The sequence below is a fragment of the Oryzias melastigma genome, linkage group LG14 (genome assembly GCF_002922805.2).
Source record: "Oryzias melastigma strain HK-1 linkage group LG14, ASM292280v2, whole genome shotgun sequence".
In the NCBI taxonomy this organism is placed as follows: domain Eukaryota; kingdom Metazoa; phylum Chordata; class Actinopteri; order Beloniformes; family Adrianichthyidae; genus Oryzias; species Oryzias melastigma.
In genome coordinates this window covers 13,229,071-13,253,182 of record NC_050525.1, presented here as the reverse complement: position 1 = coordinate 13,253,182, position 24,112 = coordinate 13,229,071, and the positions used below count along the sequence as shown (strand labels likewise).

At 38.2% G+C, this 24,112-nt stretch overlaps 1 protein-coding gene across 1 annotated transcript in view; it reads right to left on the bottom strand.

Moving 5' to 3' along the window:
• Positions 1–2,085: 2,085 nt before the first annotated feature.
• lrch2 (leucine-rich repeats and calponin homology (CH) domain containing 2) overlaps positions 2,086–24,112 on the bottom strand; it is a 43,586-nt gene continuing 21,559 nt past the window's right edge. Inside the window, exons 11-21 of the mRNA XM_024265841.2 lie at positions 23,842–23,946; positions 23,635–23,703; positions 23,093–23,155; positions 22,375–22,423; positions 22,133–22,273; positions 20,902–20,952; positions 20,724–20,787; positions 16,755–16,867; positions 8,084–8,221; positions 7,890–7,967; positions 2,086–7,719 (exon numbers count right to left, since the gene is read on the bottom strand). Coding sequence (XP_024121609.1) covers positions 7,600–7,719; positions 7,890–7,967; positions 8,084–8,221; positions 16,755–16,867; positions 20,724–20,787; positions 20,902–20,952; positions 22,133–22,273; positions 22,375–22,423; positions 23,093–23,155; positions 23,635–23,703; positions 23,842–23,946 — 991 coding nt within the window. The 3' untranslated portion in view covers positions 2,086–7,599. The remainder of the gene's footprint in view (positions 7,720–7,889; positions 7,968–8,083; positions 8,222–16,754; positions 16,868–20,723; positions 20,788–20,901; positions 20,953–22,132; positions 22,274–22,374; positions 22,424–23,092; positions 23,156–23,634; positions 23,704–23,841; positions 23,947–24,112) is intronic.

The window sequence follows — 24,112 nt, the reverse complement described above, 5'->3', positions numbered from 1 at the left end:
AAAAAAAAAAACTACCTCTGGGCAACATGATGCTTCTCTGACAACACCTGTATATATTATTCAGATGTTTATGGTCCACAGGGCCAATCTCCGTGGACCTTTAAACTGAAGAGTCAGATTTTTAAGATCTCTAAAGCTTCCAAAGGTTAACTTTAAATCAAAGAAAATCCATGTCAGATTGAACCATCTGTCAATGTTTGAGTTAAAGTAGACCTGGGGGAGACAAACAAGGAAAATAACGCTCTTGAGCGTAAATCATGAAAAAGAAAACCTGAATTTCCACATTGTTCTTAAACAAACCAAAAGCTTTTGAGATGTTGATTTATGGACAGGAGAAAAAGTTTGTCGGCACATCCACTCGATGGTCACAGATGCAAGAATGCACGAGGAAAGAAAGTTACAAATTGCTTATGAACAATGACACCAGAACATAAGTCTCATTACTTAACAAAAGTGGAATGACAAGTCTTAAAGTCCCACTCCGATCATCTTTTGATCTATTTTAAGATCATCCCCAGTGGTCTTTTAATTTTGATTCTGCCATTTTAAGGACAAAATCCATCCATCCATTGTCCTGACCACTTCATCCTTTTCGGGGTCGCGGGGGTGCCGGAGCCTAACCTGGCCGCTGACAGGCGAAGGCGGGGTACACCCTGGACAGGTCGCCAGTCTGTCACAGGGCCTCAATCACACACCCATTAACTCACACATTCACACCTAGGGGCAATTTACAGTCACCAATTAACCTATGAAGAATGTTTTTGGACGGTGGGAGGAAGCCGGAGTCCCCGGTGAAAACCCACGCATGCACGGGGAGAACATGCAAACTCCACACAGAAAGGTCCCAGCTGGGAGTCGAACCGGGGCCTTCTCACTGTGAGGCAAGAGCGCTAACCACTTCGTGCAGCCCTTTAAGGCCAAAATTAAAAAATATATATATTTTCTGGCATAGTTTCTGCAGAGCAGCAGCAGTTTATTAGAAATTCACCTCTGAATTGTGGGCGGGACCGTTGGTGTCGAGCAGGGGTCACCAACATTAAAACGTTTTAAAAATATGTTCATGATACATGAACTTTAGATAAGTTAGGTGACCTCGGACCTACTCCAGTTCAAAGGTCATTAATTTTGTTATAAATTCTGCAGACTTGGATATTAGTTCAAAATGTGACAGGATTTGCTTAAACATGTTGAGTATTGATATCTGTTTCCGAGCTTGTTGTCATTGTTGATAATTATGGTGAGAAATCCGAGTCTTCACATAGAGGAGAATCATTATTCATTAATAATGTAGAACTAAAGGTAAACTAAGCAAATTTGTTATTTCAAACTGGTAGCCCTTCATATGACTCAGTACCCATGAAGTAGCCCTAGTGTGGAGCAGCCCCATTCCCCCTTGTGGCCCGCCCAGTGTATTTTCTACATCACAAATATATTTTTTTTTCAAATATCTGCACCTGATGCACAACAAATGAATAGAGAAATACTCTCTATTGAAATATCTCTCTACTGAGATGCAGTTTTGAGCTTAATTTTCCATCATGAGAAAAACATCACAAGAACTAGTCAAAACACATTTTTTATCAAAGTGGGTCATCAAGAAGAAATTAGGACAAACTTTTACTGCAATTCTTTCCCAATAAATCCACACACTGTAGTTGAAGCTGTAACAGACAGCGGTGTAGCAGAGGTGGTTTGGTCAACCTCTGATCTGAACATTGCAGGTTCGGTTCCCACCTCGTGTCAAAGTGTCCTGAACCCCACGGTGCCCCTGGTGGCGCCAGTGTTTGGGAGCAGAGAATGAGTGTATGTGTGTATGGAACTGTGATTGCCTTTGGCCTTCAAGGGTAAAAAAACTGCCCTATAATTATACACCATCAACCAATTATTTTTAAGTTATGGTTGCTTTCATCTGAAGTCTTATCACAGAAAAGTGACACAATTCCAACATAACTGCTGTTACACAAGTGACAAACTGTTTCAAAGAAATACATCATTTTTAGTCAGCAGTTTTTCTGTCATAAATCATGTTTAAAAAGCAGTCGTAATGTTCAGAGCTTACAAAAAAGAAGCACAGAATAAACCATATGAGGTGGAAACAGTTGTACTTTATTTTCTATTGACAGTTGTTTGTTTAGGAAACCTTAGATTTTGTACAGATTTTATTTACAGAAATTCTGCTGTCATGCATGCACCGAACTAGCCTGAAAAGGTTTTTTTTTTTTACATTCAATTGTTTCGGCAGTGTTTTACCAATACGTGAGTCACTGCATGAGAGGATGAGTAACTGACTCATTAAAAAGCACAACCAACCGCAGATTTGTAGCCCAGCAGGAGAATGTACACAGTAAAAATTAATGTTTTATTTTGTTTTTTTTTTAAAACAGCAGCAGATTTTGCTGAGTACTTTTTAAAGGGTGCTTCTACACAGCCAGGCAAACTTGCCCTGGAGCTCCCAAAATGTTCTTTGCAAAGAACATCTGTTCGTCAAAACAAGACCGCTTCATAAAACGTAAGAGATGCATGTTAACACACTGAAATATCCTTCTCCTTAGCATATTTTGCAGCCTTTCTAAATTTCCAATAAGTGAAATAATTGGGTTTTGAGTGGGAAATTCAGACCTGGCAACTTCAAGTCAAGAATCAGCAAAAATATGCTTCAACAAATGAGTCCAGCAAAGATGAATTAGTTCTATTTTCCCAAATAAAGAAAGCTTTATCTTTGGAAGTGTTGAAAACTTACTCTTGGCAGCAGATGTGAGGATTTGCAGTAATTCCTTCACATGGAGCCCTTTTGATGTGTTTTTCAGAGAAATGCATGGTTCTTTGCAAACTAAAACTGTTTTTATTTTTATCCTCATGCTGATATTGGACTAAAAGGGTGAGATAAAAACAATGTGCCTGAGAAAGATTAATTGACTTCATGTTAGAAATCAGTGTATACATTCCCTCAGCACATATCAACATACACAGGACAGATGTTTTGGCAAATCAACTGGTATTCCATTGCCTGATCCTCTTCGGCATGTATGCAGACATACATTGATGTTCTAAAGAATGAAACTGGACAGATTTTCTTTTGAAACAGCTAAGCAGAAATGACACACCCTAAATACACTTAAGTAATACACAAACACTTCTTTGCTGTCACTGTTCAACCTGCAGGCCATAAGTTGCATAAGTCACAGCTGTCATTAGAAGCATTTGTCTTTTGAGCAGGGATGAAAGCACTGCAGTTGTATGAAAATGTCCTGTTGGCGTCATCTGCTAAAAGTGATTAATGATTTCTCCTTTGATACAAGTCACTTGTTCATGTTTGTTCTTTCTTCAGCAGAAATTCTGGAGCTACATTCCACTCTTGCGGAATCAGCCTTATCTGGTAATGCCAAACAGTCCAGCGTTTAAGAAAAAGCCACAAAAATTGCCAGGTCCATGTTCAAAGTTGTTCCGACATTTGCAATCCTAATTTGCTTCATGTTTTTTTCTTTTTTTTTTGGTTTACCTGCAGGCAGAAATAAATATTTTGTTTAATTTTGGGAGCATCAAGATGGGACATCACTCGATGACTCCAGTGTGTCTTTGTCATGGCGTGATAAGCACAGACGGAGTTAAACAAATGTCACAGAAACCATTAAAAAAACAAGAGGCAACATCATGGTTTTTGGTAAAGCCGAATGATGAGAAGCTGAACCCACCAGGTAATCCCAAGAATAAAAGTTCAAGTAAAGCCTCCAAAGTATAACACAGGAGGCTTGAGGTAGGTTTGCTAGGCTCCATCTGCAAATCTACATTTCCATCTGCATCTTTTTTGTTTCAAGTCGGCGCCAGCTGCTGCCTACAAATAAACTTTATTCCAGTCTACATCATAAGTCATCCATGTTGTTTATACTCCTGCTTTCTTGGTGAACAAATGAACTGCAGAGGACAATCTGACCAGTTGAGTAAAAAAAAAAAAAAAAAAAGGAATTTTCCTCACAAGCTAAACTGAGACCTGAGACTATGTTCTTTCTGCATATTTGATCGTGAAGGTACAAACTGGAAAGTTTGTGTCTCTTCTCTGGGAAGTACAGTCCGTTTGGGAATAGTATGTGCTCTCGTGACTGGAGCACTTTGCAATAAAGCTTTTGAGAAGCGGAGCTGCAACAAAAACAAAAATTGCAAAACTGTCCTGATAGACCTTGAAAAGATGATATACACAGACATAAAGCGCTCATTGTTCCCGTCCCATCATGCAGTTGGTGTTTTTTACTTCAGTTCCAGATGTAGCTTTTGAGAACAACCTCTTCTCCTTAATCTCAAACCCTGAAATGGAAAATAAACAGATGCACGACAGCAGAACTGACAAACAAAACGTGACTGGGAAGGTGTACTTAATTTGAACAAAACAGAATCTCTGCATTTCATTGAATTTGTCCCCTGCTGCACCTCAGCTGCAGTGAAGTCTCTTGGTAAAACATTTGTAACAAGAAGGGAAGATCTTCATATAACAATCATGCAAGGATTACATGAAAAAAACAGGAAACTTTATTGAACTCAACAAAAAAAGAACTTTTCAAGGCACGTTTTTGAACGTTTTCAATTCTGCATAACATTTGGACTGACTTTTAATGTTGAAATGGTGCCAAGTCCTGATACCACCAATTATTTATAACTTCTCCTCTAATTGCTTCATTCGAACCTAAACCAAAACTCACTTCAAATTTGATTCTTGCGTTTTCATCCCTGAATTAGGCTAATGAAATGCATGGCATATATTTTTAATCTCATAAAATAAATCACTCAACAGAGAAGTATTTTGATCAGCATTGCCGCCATCCTCAATTATACAACTAATGCATAGTTTAACTTGATTGCTTTATCTAGAGCAAACCTCAAAGTTGTTCAAATCCAATAAATCACTCAATTCACACTGTAATAAATCTGTCTGTTATTCCTGTTGTGAAGGGCTCTTACACTTTCTATGTTCATTCCCGGGAATACTTTGATCTCAACAGGTCTGCACAAGGCCGGAAAACTATTGTGCAAAAATCTGATTCCTAAACTCTTAAGGAGTGTTCTCTACCAGAACAAACAAATTATAATTTTTCGTGTCAAATACAAATAGAAATGCGTGAAGCCTGGATGGTTCCACTGATTAATGCTTGAATGTTAAAATTGCTGTTTTCCATGTTTGGTGTTGGGAGATGTTTTCCTGGTTAGAGTGCAGTTGATCTATTGGAGGTTTGTTCTGTCTTGGTTCTGCACACAGAGCATTGAGACTCCAGAACAGTACAGCTGCTCCTAGTTTTTAACGACTTGGCAATACAGTAGAAGAAACCAGAGAAAGAATTTTTACTGTTTTACTGCACCTGAACAAGGATCAAGACTTAAAATGCAACACATGGGATCAGTAAATAAATAAATACATAAAAACAAACTATTCCCTGACATGATTACAGTCTGGATGCATCATGAGAGTCTGCACTCATAGTTGCAGCAACTATTTCTCTTATGTCATAAATCTCCAACTACATGTTCCAACTGAGGTTATCACAGTGGTCAAAAATCACGTTCCCGCTGTGAGCGGGTTAGTGACGGAGCAGTACATGGTTGGAGCAGCAGCTGAAAGTTACTAAAAAACACATCAGAAATTCAGCATTGAGAGTTTGCTGAAAAGCACCAAAGTTAACGCCAGCATGTGTTCCCCATTAAAAAAAAATTTAAAAACAGAGACAATGACAATGAATGTGTGACTCTTATGCAGCAGCCTTGACCTTCAAAATCAAAGGCAAGGAGAACTTCATTAAAAAACAAAAACAGATCAGAAAAAGTTTGGAAGACTCCAAATTAAAAAGGGACTGATTCTCACTTTTAATTAGTTTTACTGCAGATAAAATTAAATTGAGATATATATATACTTTTTTTGCCATTTTAAAATTATTCTGTTAATTATGATGCATCCAATATTGTTGAAAAAGCTGGTCAAAAAGTCATTGTCGTTTTTTGCTACTTTGTAAGTGCAACTTTTTTCTTAGTAGTGTCTTCATGTAATTTTTTTTTTAAAAAAGCTCAGAGAATTGTGAAATAAACAAATTCCTCCTTTACTTTGCACCACCCACTTATTCTTTTTATGACTGGTGTTGAGTTTGGTAGAATAAACTGTTATCAGCTTTAGTCACAACTGCGCTTACATGTGGATACAGGCTCTCTGCAGGTGAAAGAAATAGGCAAACATATACAAAGCACAACTGCACACAGTGTCATGGTTGTACAACGCTCAGTTGAGCCTGTAGATCAAAAATGTAAATAATACACATTTTTTTCTACAAGCACGCTTCAACCAACAGGTTGTAGTGACCACAACACACAAGGGTAAAGTAAGTGTGAAGTGGATGAGATGCAGGGATGTGTTTCAGATTTTACATTTTGTCAATTTGCCCCAAATCTTGCACACTGAACAAATAAATTTAGTTAACTATTTGTGAGCGTCCTTCAGAATCTTACTTTTGTTTTCCACCTAAGCCCAGCTGGTTGGCATCACAGCTCACTTAGAGGACATCTACACCGCACCACGACAACCAGATCTCGCAAGAACCAGCTTATATTACATGTTCAGTGTCATTGGTTCAATCAGCCTTCAGGTTTTTGTTGTTATAATACAAGTACTACTTAATATGGCTTAGATTTCTCTAAGTCATATTCTTATGGATCATATCAAAAAGGATATGTGAAGTGAATGTCAATGTTGCAGTGAAGCAGCAGGGAGGTCTTGCTTTTGCAGTCTAAAAATCCTATCTCTGATGCTGCTTTTTTGGCTCCATTGAGGTTGTGGTTTTTAAATAAAAAAAAATTGAATGCCGTTGCAGAAGCATGGAGAGCAAGAGTGACTGACTGATCAGCGCTCCGTCCCCAAGACCGAGGATTGAATTGCTCCAAGACCCAAACTCTTGACAAGCGTTAGATTTGAACAAGAGCTGGCAGATCGACATCCTTGTCAAATCCAGTTTTGGCTGAATGACTGACATGTCCTTGCTTGTAATCTGCTAGATAATAAACTCTGTTTTACATGTATTGTTTGACAATTTTGACAAAACATGAAGTATTGTTTATTAAAGTCACCCTGGAGGGTTTTTTTTTTTTTAACTTCCCAAACTTTTTCTGATCTGTGCAAAAAAAATAAATTAATAACAGAGCAGAACGTAGCTGCAGGACAGAAAAGACTACTTCAATGAAAAATTGAGTTGTCTGTCATCATTTTACCTCCATCGTGTGCAATACTAGCACAAGCATGCTGTCAGTGCTGCATTTAAAGAATAACCCCTCATGTAAAGCACTTCCTGTCACCTTCTGGAGAATTACGTCTTTACGGCTCAGCAAACACACATGAGAAGTTCCAAGTGAGCTGTACGATCCCCAATACGAATAGAAAAATATGATGATCACAAACTGGATTCATGCTGACGTCATGAAAGGAGACATTTTCCTTTCTCCTTTTTCGGTCAGGCAGAAGTAGACTCTCATTGGGTCCTCGCCCTCTATGGGGTTCTCTGGTCCCTGGAAATGCGATGCAAGTCTGAGCTGGGAAAAACGGCAGGTCGGCTGCAGCATTCATTAAGGCTTGTGTCAAACAGTGGACAGATGTGGAGACTTTGACGTCGGCAGATCCAGCAGAGCCTGAACAGTCACGCCCACCTTCAACAGACCGCGCTCCTCTAGGATGTGATGCGGCAGACACAGCTTGTCCTAAAATGACGTAAAAGCATCTTGTCACTTTGTGATTCATTCAATAATATGAAGGCGCATTGTTCACAGTGACCTTTGCGTCAGTGCCTTCAGTGCTTTTTTTTTTTTTAAAGGAGAAAATGCTGTTGCGCAAACAAACAAACATGAATTCACATAAATATTAAACATACCTGAGGGACACCAAGCTTCTTGCAAGCATCCAAGAAGTTCTCGACGTTCCGTCTACATTTTGCCATGCTTAACTTCGGCTAAAAGCCAAAACATAAAGCTTATCCATTAGGCATAGCAAGTGTCTAATACAATAATTTGACACAAATTTGATTAATTTACACTTTAAAATATGTTAAAGCTTTTTTATGCTTACCACAGCAGGTGACGGTACGTGAATGCTGCACACAGAGCGAGGAGAAATGTGGTTGGCCAAATGGCAGAGAACCACTCCATCCATCAAAGCAGCTCCAACATCATCTGGAAGCAACACCTTCAGTCTGGACTCAATGTTCTGCACACACATCAAGCATGACGTAGTTGTGTTATTATTACGGCAAAACATCTTCATGTTGATTCAGTCACTCCATAGATTATAAACTTTAACATTCTTACCTGAACTTGTTTTTTGCAGATAATAATACATTTTGATATTTATCCTAATTTGCAAAAACAAGCCCTTTAGGAATACATCAAAAATGATTACCCTAGAAGATTTTTTTTTAAATAAGCAAAAAATCTGCCAATGGGGTAAAAAAGGAGGAAAAAAACTAACACTATTTTGCCAAAGAAAAACTTTCTTGAGATAATTAAAAAAACAAAATAAAAGAAAAAATCAGAAAATAAAAATAAGGCTCTTTTTACTTTTTTTAAGATTCCGTTTTTGCTATGTAATTGTGTGTTTGAAACATTCATTGTTGAATTTGTTTCTATTTATTTCTTTATTTAACAACTTCAATAAATGTTAGTATTTAAGAAATACCACCAAATAAAATCAATCAAAAGCAGAAAATACAGTCCGTTTAGTCATTTGAGGTACCCAAATTAATTGAATTTCAATTATAAAAAAAATCTGTTTTATTGCCATTACTGCAATACTAACATCACATCATCAGCTACTGCACACAATTTTCTCTGAGCACTTTAGAATATATAAATCTTTAAATCCATATTTTTTATGTAGATTTCCTTTCTAATACTGATCCTGATCACTACATGGAGCGGGTGTCTGTGTACTTTTCATTAATGCATAGAAGACATGGAGAATGTTTACAAATATAATTTATTTTTACTCTACAAAAGCATCAGTAATCATGTCTTCATATCTGGGTTCATGAGATCATTCAGAGATTCTCCAGTACGGAGAGCTTCACTCCTGCTGCTGGGACTGGGTATGAATGACGGCCGCGTTCTGCCACTACTTATGTGTTTCTGTGGCCCAGTATGATGACTTACTGTCCCACATTAGTTCAAGAAGGGAAAAATAAAAACAAGAATCAAATAGAGGATAATTTAATTGTTGTCTCGATGAAAATTAAACATAAATCAGAAGGCCTGAGCAGACTGCCTCCCAATCCTAAAGCAGCTCTCTGTTTGCTGGCCAGCCGGCCATCCAGGCAGCCTGTGTAGCTGGAACAATCGCCGGATCTCTGCGACAGAGCTTGCTTGTTACGCGGACTGCCTGGAAGACTGCCTAGCGGCCTGAGAGGGCTGCTTCCCTGTCCCGCAGCGGCTCTCTGTCTGCCGCTCGACATAGCAAGCACAGTCGCTCCACCTTTATGGGCCATACAATGGGCTGGTAATTTGTCCAGGGTGTATCCAACAGTGGCTGTTTTTTGTATTTATATCTATTGTTTGTTCCTGTTCCATATCGTTATCAGGAAAAAAGATTATGACGATTATTTTCACGCCCAGGAATAAATGTTCTTGGGCGTGTTGGGTAAAACTTGCTTGAGGGAGTTGTCGGCTAGAATAAAGTGAGCATCTGCTGGCTGTTCTATTAGGAAAGACTTGCCATGAACCCTGCCAAATATGTGATTAAAGATCTTACTACTGTTGAAGCAAATATAAAACAGCAGATATGTGTATCTGAGGATAAATGCAACCAAAAGGCGGCACGATACAGTACATTCATGTGCCGGTGCCATGTCCAGGTAATAGTAAAGGGTTTTGTCAGGAGGGACATCTGATGTGAAACCAAATCTAAACCAGATGTGCAAATCACGAATAGATCTTTTGAATATACTAGTGTCAACATCAAGCATTTCTGATACTGCTGACCTGCAGGGTTTTGGTGGCGATTGAACAACTATGGATTGCCGAAGACAAGGAAGATGTGTTTGTAGGCAGAGACAGAAAAAGAAATTCAGAAGTGTAGGACTTCAAATGAAAACTTTGAAAGCTAGAGTAAGATGCCATGATGAAAAGAAGATGAGTGGATATCTTGTGGATTAAAGAGACCAAATGGAAAGAGAACAAGGCGTCTACACTCAGTTGACACTGTATTAGCTACATCTTGCCAGTACTAAGTTGGACCCCCTTTTGCCTTCAGAACTGCCTTCATTTTTGGTGGTATAGATTCAACAAGGTACTGGAAATATTCATCCGATAGTTTGGTCCAAATTGACATGATAGCATGGATATTAGCTAAACATCCATAATGCCAATCTCCTGTTCCACCACATCCTAGCAGTGTTCTATTGGGTTTAGATCTGGTGACTGTGAAGGTCATTAGAGTCCAGTGAACTCATTGTCATGTTCAGGAAACCAGTCTGTGATGCTTCCAGCTTAGTGACATGGAGCCTTATCCTGCTGGAAGTAGCCATCAGAAGATGGTTCACTGTGCTCATAAAGGGATAAACATGGTCACCAACAATACTCAGGTAGACTGTGGTGCTGTAATGATACTCAATCGATACTAAGGGGCCCAGTGCCAAGAAAATACCCCCACACCATTACACCACCACCACCAGCAGCAGCCTGAAACGTAGACACAAGGCAAGATGGATCCGTGCTTTCATGCTATTGACGCCAGACTTCCGTTATACCCAGTGTTTATTTTGAGTTACTGTTGCCTTTTCATTAGCTGGAACCAGTCTGTAAGTCTCTTCTGACATCAACAAGACATTTCTGCCCAAACAACTGTCACACTCTGGATATTCTCTCTTTTTCTGGCCATTCTCTGTGAACCCTAGAGATGGTTGTTGGTGAAAATCCTAGTAAATCAGCCGTTTCTGAAATACTCAGACCAGCCCGTCTGGCACCAACAATCATGCCTTGTTCAAAGTCACTCAAAGCACAGTTCTTCCCCATTCTGATGCTCAGTTTAAACGGCACCAGATCGCCTTGATCATGTCTACATGCCTAAATGCATTGAATTGCTGCCATGTGAAAATAAATTTGCAGTAACGAACAGTTGGACAGGTGTACATAATAAGGTTGCCAGGGAGCGTAGAGTGAGAGAATGTATCATGTTGGGGATGGAAAAAATGATTCAGAAGGAGGAGTTTTCTTAGAATTTTCAGTAGGTGAAGAGTTTCAGAGGGAGTGATGACAAAGAAGCTTAAAGCTGAAGATGTCTTGTTGAATACTGTCAGCGATTATGCCCCACAGGTAGGATGTCAACACCTCATCCATCTCCCCTCAGAAGATTTTCTGAAGGTAGATGACTGACAGGATGTCCCTTTAGAGTGGAGGGTGTTGATTGGGCGAACCTTATCGGACATGTGAAGGAAACATCGCTGACGAAATGATGGGTAAGTTTGATTTTCAGAAGAAGAATGCTGAAGAACAGATGGTGGTGAATTTTGCCAAAAGAAAAGAAGAGGGAAGAGTGTAAAGGTAGTTGGTCCTGACCACATACCTGTGGAGATATACAAATGTTTAGGAGGGCTGGCTGTAGAGTTTCTGAGTGGACTATTTAACAAGATCTTGGAGACTGAGAGGATGCCTTAGGGTGCCCATTTTTAAGAAGAAGAATTGTGGCAACTACAGATGAATAAAGCTGATGATTTACACAATAAAGTTATGGAAAAGAGTAGTAAAAGCTAAGCAGATGCCAGAATTAGCATTTATGAGCAACAGCAGGGTTTGATGCCAAGAATCAGAACCACAGATGCAATGTTTGCTTTTAGAATCCTTCTGGAGAAGAGCAGAGATGGTCAGAAGGAGGTGCGGAGTGACTTTTTAGATCTAAAGAAAGTCTTTGACAGGATACAGAAAGCGGAGGTGTGGTTTTGCAGAGATGCATTGGATTCAAATTGGTTTATTTCAATCAATTAAAAAAAAACACAAAATATTAAGTCTGTCAAATAGAGTTTAACTATTCCTAGAAAGGTAGTGAGAGGAAGCAAATGTATATAATCTAAACCCCGTGGGATTATATAATCTCAATGACATTGTTCTAGTAGAGCTGTCATACAGTGGTGAGGTGTAGATGTGACAGAAGAGTTGATGGTGGAGGTGGAACTACACCAAGGATCAGCTTTGTGACTTTTCTTGTTTGCTATGGTGATGGACAGACTGAACAGATAAGGTTAGACAGGAATCTTTGTGGACTATGATGCTTGCAGATGACATTGTAGTCTGTAGTGAGAGCAGGGAGCAGGTGGAGGAACATCAAGAGAAATTTAGGTTTGCTCTGGAAATGAGATGAAGGAAAAAGGGCCCTGGTTCAAATGCAAATTGGGTTGTTTTTGTGTCGAATTTAGATGTTCTTAAGATCAGGCACTTAAGGTAAACAGTCCAGCACGTCACAGTTGGTTCTGGTTAAAACACTGGATGTGGAGGTGTTTTGTTGAAGGTTTCCTTGGGAGTTACGAGGGTGGGATCAGGAATGAAAACATTCGAAGAATATCTCATGGTAGATGTTTTAGATATAGATGCAGGAAAGAAGACTGAGATGGTTTTGACATGTTGGAACGAAAATGATGCTGAGGTTGGAGCAACCAGGAAAGAGACCAAAAAAAGACTAAAGAGGAAGTTCATGGATGTAGTCCAGATCATGAAGATGGTTGGTGGGAGCAAGGAGGATTTACCGAACAGGATTAGATTGAGATAAGATTAGATTTGCTCTCCAAAAGGGAGCTACGTGAGAAGATAAGGCACGTGAGAAAGATACATTCTGAAGATAAGGACTTCCTTACACTGTTTCACAATCAGATTACTGTCATTTCAGCAGGAACAAAAACATCCAACTGGGTGTGGTTTGCTGTCTGTGCATTCAGTCAAGACTAAAACACTTGACTTTTTTCAATAACAAAAAATTAAATTAAATTAAATTTCTTTCTTGAACATCAACATTTACACTGCACTTTTTATTTTTATCTTTTAGTTCTACTCAACTTTACTCAAATGAGCATTTTCAACATTTACACAAGTGGAAACATGAAACAAAAAAGTTTCCCAAAATCTTTACTCAGGAACTTTGAGATCATAATCATAAGGAGGGAAAAATTCTGAGCGGGAATAATACGCTAAATAGATAAAGTTCATAGAAAAAAAGAAAAAGAAAAAAATATCCCAGACATAATGGATTCCTTGCAAAATAACTTCAAACCAAAACTGTGAATATGTAACAACCAAAAAAGAAATTCATTGTAATTGAGTGAAAAGCCTTTTGTTTTTTATTTAATTGTCATGTCAATTTAATAAATATAGTCTTTTAAATATAAAAACTACTTAACATTTCAAACTTTATTTTTTACAAATATGCAATAAAATCTAAAATAGAATATAAAAAGGACTATTTCTAGAGGTTTTTTTAGAAATGACGTGGCGTTGTTGTGTATCAACATAAAATATTGCTTAATTGTTATAATTTACAGTCCAGCTTTTAAGTACGCTGCTCAAAAACATAAAGGGAGCAGGTAGACAACCCAATGCTACTCCAAGTCACTTAAACTTCTGTTTGATCAAGCTGTTCTATGAGGAAATAACCCTGACTGATAATCAGCTCTACATGTTTTTGTGTGAGTGGAACAGACAACAGGTACAGATTATAGACGATCAACAAGACACCTCCACTAAAGGAGTGGCTCTTCAATTGATGACCACAAATAACTTCTCCATCCTGACAGTATTGTCACTCCAGCGGTACCATGAGACACCGTCTACAACTCACACCAGTAGCCAAGGTAGTGTAACTCATCCAGGACGGCACATCAATGCAAGCTGTGTGTGTCAGGGTAGTGTCCAGAGCAGGATGATGCTACCACAAGACAGGTTGGTATATCAGGAAATGTACTGCCAGAGTCCTCCAATGGGACCAGTTTGGGATTGGGTCAGTAGCGGTTTGGGGAGGCATTTCTTTGGAGCTCTTCATGTGCTCACCAGAGGTAGCCTGACTACCAGTAGGTACAGAGATAAGATTCTCAGACCGCTTTTGGGACTGTATGTTAGTGTGATTGGCCCTGAGTTTCTGCTAATGCAAGAAAACGCTAGACCTCATGTGGTTGAAGTGTCTCAATAGTTTCCGCTGACATTCTTCTGACAAAGGTATTGATGTAATAAACCGGCCTGCGCATCCATCTATCTTTGGTCCATTCACCAGTGTCAGGTTCTACCACATATTGTCCAGGAGTTGCTTTAGTCCAGGTGTGGGGAGAGACACCCCAGGAGACCATCCGCCGTCTCATCAGAAGCATACCCAGGCATTGCAGGTAAGTCATATTGAATTGAATTGAATTGAATTGAATTGAATTGAATTGAATTGAATGCCTTTATTGTCATTGCAGTTACAATGAAATTTCTGTCAATATGCAATATACAGTATGCTTGTGATGAGCTTCATTTTGACTTGTTTTATTTGATCAGTCTATAGTGTGTCTTTCCACATCCAGACCTCCATATTACTCCTACTAAATTTAATTTCCATTAATATTTTTGTGGTTGTGCTATTGGCACATGCAACAATTAAAAAAATAAAGCATTTAAAAAGAAGATTAGTGTTCCCTTTATTCTTTTAAGCAGTGTACATAAAAAGGTTAGGATTTTTTTTAGTTCAAGTGGGTCCATAATGCTGAGATTTGTTTAGTGAGACTTTATAATAAATTTAGACATGAAAATCTGGTGTGAATGTTTCTTCTCACAAGCTTTTCTAGATTGTACTGTTGGGACACAATGGATCACTTCCATCCACTATGACAGTAACTCCATTGAAAGCTATGAGAACCATGGAAATTAGTCATGGACAACCACTGCTCTGTTCCAAAGATCATAAATCCCAGTGAATGTCAAGCTGGCTCTTGCTCCACATAGCTGACCGGCTCAACTAAACCCGACTGTAAGGATTCTCACATCCAGCATCACAGATATGACCTTGGATATTTTCTCAAAAGCAGTATCCGGGGAGATTTTCCTTCCAAACACAATCGTCCAATGGTTTTAAACATTTGTTTTTCCATGGAGTCAAAATCTGTTTGTAATAATGTAAGTCTGAACAATTCGATAAGCGTGTGTTCAGTGGAAGTAAAGCAGGTCTACAAGAAAATCAAATTATGGGCTTCCCCTGGGTAAGATCCTGTCTGAATTTTTATAGTAAATAAACACAAAGCAGTCCTTGTTTTTCTTTTGATTTTTTATGTATACTTTTGCCAGCATGGCTGACTTTGCATATTTCTGGCAATGCTCACAAAGGGTTCTCCTGCTAGCCTTAAGTGCCTTTAACAAAGAATGACTAGCTCACACGATTTAAGAACATTTTATAAACGCTTAGATGCCCTTAGAAATAACAATTAAAAAAACATTTGCTTTAAACTCCATTTGAATAAGTCAAACAAATGTAAAAAGTATAAAAAATGTACTTACAAAAAAAAACTAACGTGTATTTAAAGATTTTCGCAATGATAACATGTGGCCATAAATTAAAGCTTACCGTTTGAATTGACAGTTTTCTCAGGTTCCCAGCATGGTGAAACACAGCAATCCATGCATAGCGTTGCTTTTTGTTTTGTTTTTACAAGACGTCACACCTTCAAAAGTGGCAGTAAAGCGTGAAGTTCTATGACATCTTTCCAAGATTAGATAACATTTGTTTTTCTCAAAATGCCAAAAGTTTGACACACTCCTACTGGCACTTTCTTTAGAAACAAGAAAGAATGGGTATTTTTTGTGACTGAGTGTCTGCTGACGTGTATCCCCAGGTTAGGTTTGATTTTGATCTGTTGTCCCTTTATTTTCTCTTTCCTGACTTCCTTTATTGTTTTTTTTTTTTCAGATTTAACAATTTGTTCATCATTGAATGCCAAAAAAGGTGATCGCAATGTTTGACAGTATGGGCCACGTGCTTTTGAGCACGTGTTGTTGTAAAAGAGAAAAGCAACAAAAGAGCACATGACATCTCATTGGTTCAATAGCCAGAAAAAGTTTTTACCTTAATTGAGAGTCAAATGTTGCCACAAATGAAAATAATGCAAAAAAGGTGACTACATTCTACTACTTTTTTAGAGAATGATACCGTCTTAATCTGAAGAAATGATGCATCTTGGTTTTGAACCATCCCTTCGGGGAGTGGTGAGCTGCAGACACAGCTGCGCTGGGAAACCTTTTGATGGTTTAACCCCCCACAATCCAACCCCTTAAAGCTCCGTGTCAAGCACCAAAGTCCTATTTTCAGAGTATTTGGTATGACTCAGCCTGAATTTGAACTCACAGGGTGAACACTACACCAAAAAAGCCAGTAAGCTAGTTTTTTTGTAGAATTTTCACCATTTGATTCACGGTATTTTGTAACAAAAACAAAATTCATGCTGTTTGCAAACAGTATATTTTGCTTTTTTCTAACATTGTGACAACTTTCCAAGTTATGAGATTTGGACACAAGGCCACACCTACTGATAACTGAAAACAGGGCAGCTTCCCAGTGGAGCAAGACTTCTCTCCTGTTTCATTGTTTTGCTGTTAGTCGGTGACTCAGAGAACACATTGCTTGAACATGTAGCTCTGATCATTAGTCTTAAATAAGCAAACACTGGGCCGCCTTTTTGACCTCTCAATGACTTCTTTGGGGCTTCAGCAAGCGTGTATAAATAAGCTGGAAATCATCTGACCTGTCGTAAGAGGCCTATCTGCTCAATTTCTTCCCTCAGGTGCTCCATCTTCCTCCTTATGGTGAAACTGGGGTCTGTTGAGCTGTACTCCTGACGGTTTCCTCTGGTGAAAGCTGGAATCATACAAACAAATAATTTGTTGTAAAAACTTAGCTTCTAGTTTTGACATTTTCTGTTTGATTTGAAAACATTTCTGTTGGTAAAGACATTCCCAAAAGCAATACGTTTTAGTTAAAGTCAAGACGAAATAAAAACATGCATATTTCACATTAAAAAGTGTGCATCTGACAAACAGGAACTCCAAAATGGGCACAAATGTGTTCTAGACATATTGGTAATATAAGAATTCACATTTTTTTGGTGATTGTTACGTCTGTGGCTGCATTTAGTTTTGTTTTTTTCTTTTTGTTCTGTGTTTTGTGAACTTTATTTCAGTCTGAGTGGAACCACTGTGTGTTTGTGGATCTTTGTGTCTGTCTGTTTATTAGGCGTTGTGCTGGAAAGGGTGTGGCTCCCATTGGACTCAAGCTGATGGAAAGAATCTTTTCAAAAGCACCGCATGGACCTCCAGGCCATGAGAAGGGAACTTTGGGGAGCTCTTCTCCACCTGAGAGGCACTTTGTAGTTTTCGTAGTGTTTGGTGTTGCTTAAGATTTCAGTTATTATTGATTGTTTTCATGTTGTTGTCTCTATGATGGAGACATTATTTTGGTGTTTTTGTTAATAATTTAAAGTTAAAACAGAATACTTTTATATTATGCTCCTTTAGACCAAAAAAGGGGTGTAACATAAATTTGGGGCTCGTCCGGGATCTGTTTATCTATCAGGATCTATTAGATTTGTTTGTATTGGTCCATTTGGGTTTTGTTTAGTTTTGATTGTATCTGGAGACGAAGTGCAACACAAACTGCATAACAGATGGACAAGAGCCCTAAGCTGCAGTGGAGACCTGTTGCAGCAAAACTCCCTTCTTGTAGGCTGGAGGCCCACTTTTAAAGGCTACCTCCATCAGCTTGGAACCAATGGGAGCTATGCCTTTTCCAGCACCACACCTGAAAATGAATACATCGGCAGATACAAAGATCCACAAACATACAGAAGTCTCACTCTGATCGAAATAAGTTACACAAAACTCAGAGTAAAAATAATTTATATATATATATATATATATATATATATATACAAAGCCACAGCCATACCAATGACGGACGCAAGCAAGAACTGTTCTTGAACTGTCTGCAGAACAAAGTCAAACCGGATTTATTGTAATTTGATACCTAATGAATGCTGTGGGTGTCTCAATTGACCTGTCAAAGCTTAATTTGTGGTTTATATTGATTTACACCTGCAATTTGGCAGCATAGGTTTCAACATGAACTAGTTACGACCTAATTAAACCTTAAAAAAATTTTGGTTTGAAAGCCTTCATCAGAATGTTACAGTGATTGCCGGTCTGTCATACAAGGGAGTAAACACAGTGCTGCTGTGAGAGCTTTAAGTTCTTACAGATGGGTGCGTGGTAAATTATCAAGTCTAACTTTATACGGCACACAAAGCCTCTTTACATACTGTGCAGACTTTGTTTTTCAATCTGATGAGTATGTCTAGTGTTGGGGAATAGTCCAACTGTTCATGTACTTAGTTGTGACGTCAGATAAATTATACTTTTGAGAAAGTACGATATTTATTATCAACCAAATAAAAAAACTAAATTTAAACTAAATAAGTGCAACAGTAACAAAAGAATTCACCAGTAAAATCAGCCTATTTAATCATTCTGGTAAATAGGAGAACTATTACTTTCTAAAATTGATTAACTGTTTATAAAGTTTTGTACTAAGAAACACTTTTTATTATGAAGAATTTTGATGACATTTTAGACAAACGCCACTCGTGTTTTCTATTTTTAGTGCTTCAAGACTAGATGTGTTATTCCCTGACTGCAAAATTAGAGGTCCTGATGAAATAACAGAGTGCTTTTTCTTCTTATTCAGACAGATGAAAGGATAAAGGTGTTGCTAACCCTGAAATTATTCAACTTTGGCTTGTGTTCTTCTTCAGAAGACCTGTCACTGTCAGCTTTTTATCATGATTAATAACTTAAATTCTTCAGAGGAAAATTGTATATGCTCTCTTTTGTCTGACAAAAAAAACCTCCTCTATGTGCACGTGGAGGACAGCAAAAATAATTTCTATAAGTAATGAAATCAAATTCAGCATTTGAAACTATTTTATATATATATATATTTACAAACAGATATCACTACTATCTATCTGACAGTTTTAGAAATTCCACATGATTTGTCATGCTTTAAATTTATTAAATTAACATTTCAGGCTGATTTTTGTATCTACAAATACGATTCAGTAATACTTTCTTGTTATAAGTGATTGCATTTTTTTAAGCAGTGGCGTGTTCAGAAACTGTTTATCGGGAAGGTCTATGTAGGGCACAGACCTAATGGGAGGTAATGGATGTAATAAACCAAACCTTTATCACAAACTTGATCAAAGTGTGCAAAGCGTAAATAATAGAACCATATTTTCATGCTAAAATAATAATAATCTACATTTCTTTTTCTTTTGGCTTCAAATTCTGCAATAGTTATGCAAACCGTTTTTGTTTAAAGTCTCACTCCGACCATCTTTTGATCTATTATAAAAGCGTTTCCAGTGGTATTTATTTAAGATTAAAAAAAAAAAAAAACTGTAATTTTCAAAGACATAGTTTCTGCAGAGTGGCAGAAGTTTGTTAGAAATTCACCCCTTAGCTGTGGGCAGGACTGTTGATGTGAAGCAAGCCCACCTCCCTTCCCGACATCCTTCTGTTGACACGCTCTCCAGCTAGCTTACAGCCCCTCGCTACCTCACCCTAACATTAGCCGTGCAACAAAAATGGCGAGCAATATCAGAGGTATCTATCCATACCGTTTTGAGTCAGATACCAGCTCAGGTGAGAAAATATCATCTACATCCATCAAAATACAATTTTTGTTGGACAAATAAGAGGAGGTCAGGATTTTATTATTAGCTTTAGTATTATTTTATCCCCTAATTGTTGACCACTCATCTCTTTCTCAAACTTCTCAAGAGACAAATTACATCACAGATTCAAAACAGACTGCCGTATCTTGTGCAATAAATATTATGGCCTGATGCAGTTTCTAAACACATTTTCATGGAGGCACATGATAAAAGGATCACACTGCCGTCACAGTGAAAACATCCATCACTGCAGGTTTAGCCACACGTCAAACAACAACTTAGTGTCTTGGGTATTTGAACACTTCAACCTTTTCATTTGCTGCTTTAAATGTCTCCTTCTGTCATTTTTACAGAAGAAATGACGTGTCTAAGTCACGCTCTAAGACTTCTTATTTTGCTTCAAGGTTATATGAAGCTATTTACTAAGCAACATTAAACTTTACAAATAGGTTCAAAGGAGCTCCTTCCAAAGAAATCCCTCCCCATTTCCAGGGAAAGCACGCCAGTTCTGCAGACATGAGGCTGAACATGAATATTACCGGATTACGTCTGCACTTCCCACACGAATTCACTTTTTTTGGATTCACTGGCACGCCAATGCATGCCAACACTTCTTTTTTTTTTTTGTCAAACAGAAAATAAAAGTAGTTGATTCCTTTTCATTTGCATGTTCTATGAGGGATTTCATGTTTTTTTATTTGTTTTGTTTGATCTGTAACATAAATGTTAACAAATTCAATTCATAAACCTATGTTGTGTCTAAAAGAATGTGTTGACTGAGAGGAAAAGAAGTGCAAAGACAAAATTAAAAAAATATATTAAGAAACTGAAGCATTTAAAATCAGTTCATAAAAAGCCAGAAGAAATTATGGAGATTTTTTATTTAAATACGTGAGGATGAAATATGTTAATCTTTTAGAAATCAATCATTGACAATAACAACCAAGGTGAAAACATCTGTCACAGTCTACACTTGTCTCTTACCTGACCTTGGCTTCAGCCCAAACACTGACAGCGTGGCGCTGAAATCAGAATTGCGCAAACCGTCCTGGAAACAAAGGATCCATTACCTTCAGACAAAGGATACTAACACATCAATCTTAGAAGATATGAGAGTAATTTGTTTGCATTCTTATTCCATGATGATGATAGTCACACCTACCTCGCTTTCATCATTCCCGTCAGAGTTTTTACGAGAACTTTGACACTTGTACTGTCAGGAGAGGAAAGACAAATCTTTTATGAGGATGTCTCTTTCGAGTCAATTTCAGTTGTTGTTTTGTTTTCTCAAATTGGGTTGTTGCTTGACAGGGAGTGGAAACCTGAGGAGACATGTAGCTTTTTCTGATGAAAACTAGTTCCCTAACGTCAGGCTATATTGTGAGAAGTCCTTTGTATTTTGATTTTTTTTTTTTTTTTTTTTTGAGTCCAGCAGTTACCCAACACACATTTAATAAAGAGCAGCAATTGGTAACACCAAAGGATTTGTTTTCATTAAGATGTGAGCTGTTAATCCATCACAAATGAGTAGTATAAAGAATGTACTGGTAAAAAGCCAAACAGTTGACTTTCTAGAAGGAAACATTTTCCTGGTAACTCCAAGACATCTGCAGACCACCCAGTGAAGAGGTTTTCCAAGAATTCATGGATTTAGTTTTCCAAATGATCTCAACAGTTGCTTTTGGATACAAAAACAACAGAACATTTTTTTTACTATACACTCACCGGCCACTGTATTAGGCACACCCATTCAACTGCTCAAAAATACAAATTTCTAATCAGCCAATCACAGGGCAGCAGCTCAATGCATTGAAGCGTGTGGACATGGTCAAGACGATCTGCTGCAGTTCAAAACGAGCATCCAACCATCTCTAGGGTTTATAGAGAATGGTCAGAAAAAGAGAAAATATCCAGTAAGCAGCAGTTATGTGGGCAGAAATGTCTTGTTGATGCCAGAAGTCAGAGGAGAATGAATGGCCATTCTGGATCCAGTTGATTGAAAGACAACAGTGACTCTTTTCCTTTCTTTTTTTCAATGTCTGGATGAGGCCAGAGCCGGCAGCCTCTGCACCCCGGGAGCGATAGTCACTGAAAATGTCACATGCCCAAAGCTGAGTTCCTGATTGGCATTTACATTTTGGCCGTGTTCGCGCCTCGTCGCTCAAATCGACCTGCTGGGCTTCAGTTCAACAACTGTGTGAGGCTATCATGTCAGTGATTGCACCAAGGATTTAGGCAGTGCTGAAGAGAAAATGTGGTCCAACCTGATACTCGTAAGGCGCAGCTAATAAAGTATCCAGTGAGTGCATTTTCCAAACCAGACAACAAGTCTTTGTGATTTTTTTTTAGCCTGCATGCAATTGGTTTTCATAGAGCAAAAGGAACTCTCGTACCTTCAGATAATCTTTTCTCAGATACTTGTTCCGCCTTCGTTCTTCATTCTGATTGAAGACAGGTGGAACTTCAGGCCACCTCGGCTCTGAATCCGACTGACTTGTCTTCAAGCTGCCATCGAAGGAGGAGGATGTGGATGGCTGTGTGAACAAAACAATGGGATTAATGAAACACAGGCACATGTAAATCCAGTCCAGTCAGTAAAGCATCATTGTGTTTTTAGGTATCAAAGCTTTTGTACCTGCCCACCCAGCACAGATGCTCCACTACTTCCTTCATCCAGAGAGGCACTGAAACAAAAACGTGAGCAATATCAGATAGATGTGTTTACCGTTCATTCCCGGTGGTCTCATTTTGTGGAATAACACAGATAAAACATGCTTTGTAATTTTGAATCAAACACCACAGGCAGTTTATTGTGTGGGTTTTAGTTTACGGTTACGCTGTAAAACTGCATTTGTTGGAGTAATAGCATTTTATTAATTGAAGTGAATAAGCAGTTGTTGTGTGGTGATCTCTAATTTCAATGTTAAAAAAAATATTGTTTTTTTCCTTTAAAGTTGCATTGCAATCATTAAGACGGTGTTTGTTGCTGTGCAGATGGATCAAGTGGCAGCTTTAGGAGTCAAAAAAAGGTTGTCTCAAAGAAGAAATATTTCTTTGCAGATAAAAATCTAATTTGCTTTCTAAGAAAACAGAACTGCAACGCTTCCAGTCTATCATTAAAACTAAATGGAGCCTAAATGGGCTCCAGTTATTCTGCTTCAAGTCTGTTTTTTAACTTGTTTTCATTTGCAGCCAAAAAAAAACAAACAATATATTTTTTTTCTGCTTTTGACTAAATTATGTCAAAAATAACTTTTTATTTTATTTTTTACTTTTTTGTGTGTAATGCAGAAAAGCGTGAAAGATTGAAAAATAAATAAAAGTGCAGAGGGTGTCCAAAGGTGAACGTTTACCTGCGAGCTGTCTGGGGTGGGAGTTTGGGTTTGCTGCTGGAGCTTCCAGAGTGACTCAAGAATCTGCAGACAGAGGAAAGTGCAGGTTTACTTTCATTTCAATAAAAAAAAAGGTAAAATTAATGTATGATCAGTGATGAATTCTTAATTGTCAACTTTGACCTAAAAATACTTTGTTCCAGCTAATTTCAGATGACAAAAAAGTGTCAGAAAGCTAAAAAACTTCTAATTTATTCGGTTATCTAAGAAACTTAAACGGATCTTCCACAATCACAACATCCTGGTCAACTTCAAACCAGTGAACACCTTGAGTTGTTAGGATATATTGTTGGCCACAAAAGACTTGAAACTCGAGTGGGGAGGCTATGTATCTTAATTACAACTTTTTCTTGGACCTTGATAACTGAGAATCTCCACCGACATACTGACTCATTTGTTTTTGCTAAAACAATCATTAAAAATGAAATCTCACATCGTGAGTATCTAAATTTATTATTGCATTGCATTGCTGCAGAGCACTGAAAAAGTAAAAAAGTCCAAACCTGTGTGCACGGCCCGTCACCCTCCGCCTATGAATAAGACTCTCTGCTCTGCAAATCAAGGAGCGCCGTCTGCCACAGGTCCAGAGGAAGGTCACAACCAAAGGAGAGGAAGGAAGGGGGGAGCACATTGAGATTGAGAGGGGAAGTAGCACTTATAATCAAACCCATAAGGGATTGAAAGCAGAGCACAAGATGAGGCCTAGCCACCTGTTCTGCTGCTCCTGCTGCAAAAGCTGCACCGCAATCTTCCTCAGATCGACCACTTCTTTCAGCTCATCATCATCTTCGTCAGCTAAATGCTCCTTATCAGATCTAGAGAAGAGATAAAAGTCAAAACAGACACTTGGAAAACGCGCATTACATAAAATAACATGTCGGCAAATTGAAAACAGACAAATCGATGAAATCCTTCACACCTGCATCACAAAAGCATTTTGCAATGTTTGGGAAATCCAGGATGAACAGGCGGTTTGGATTC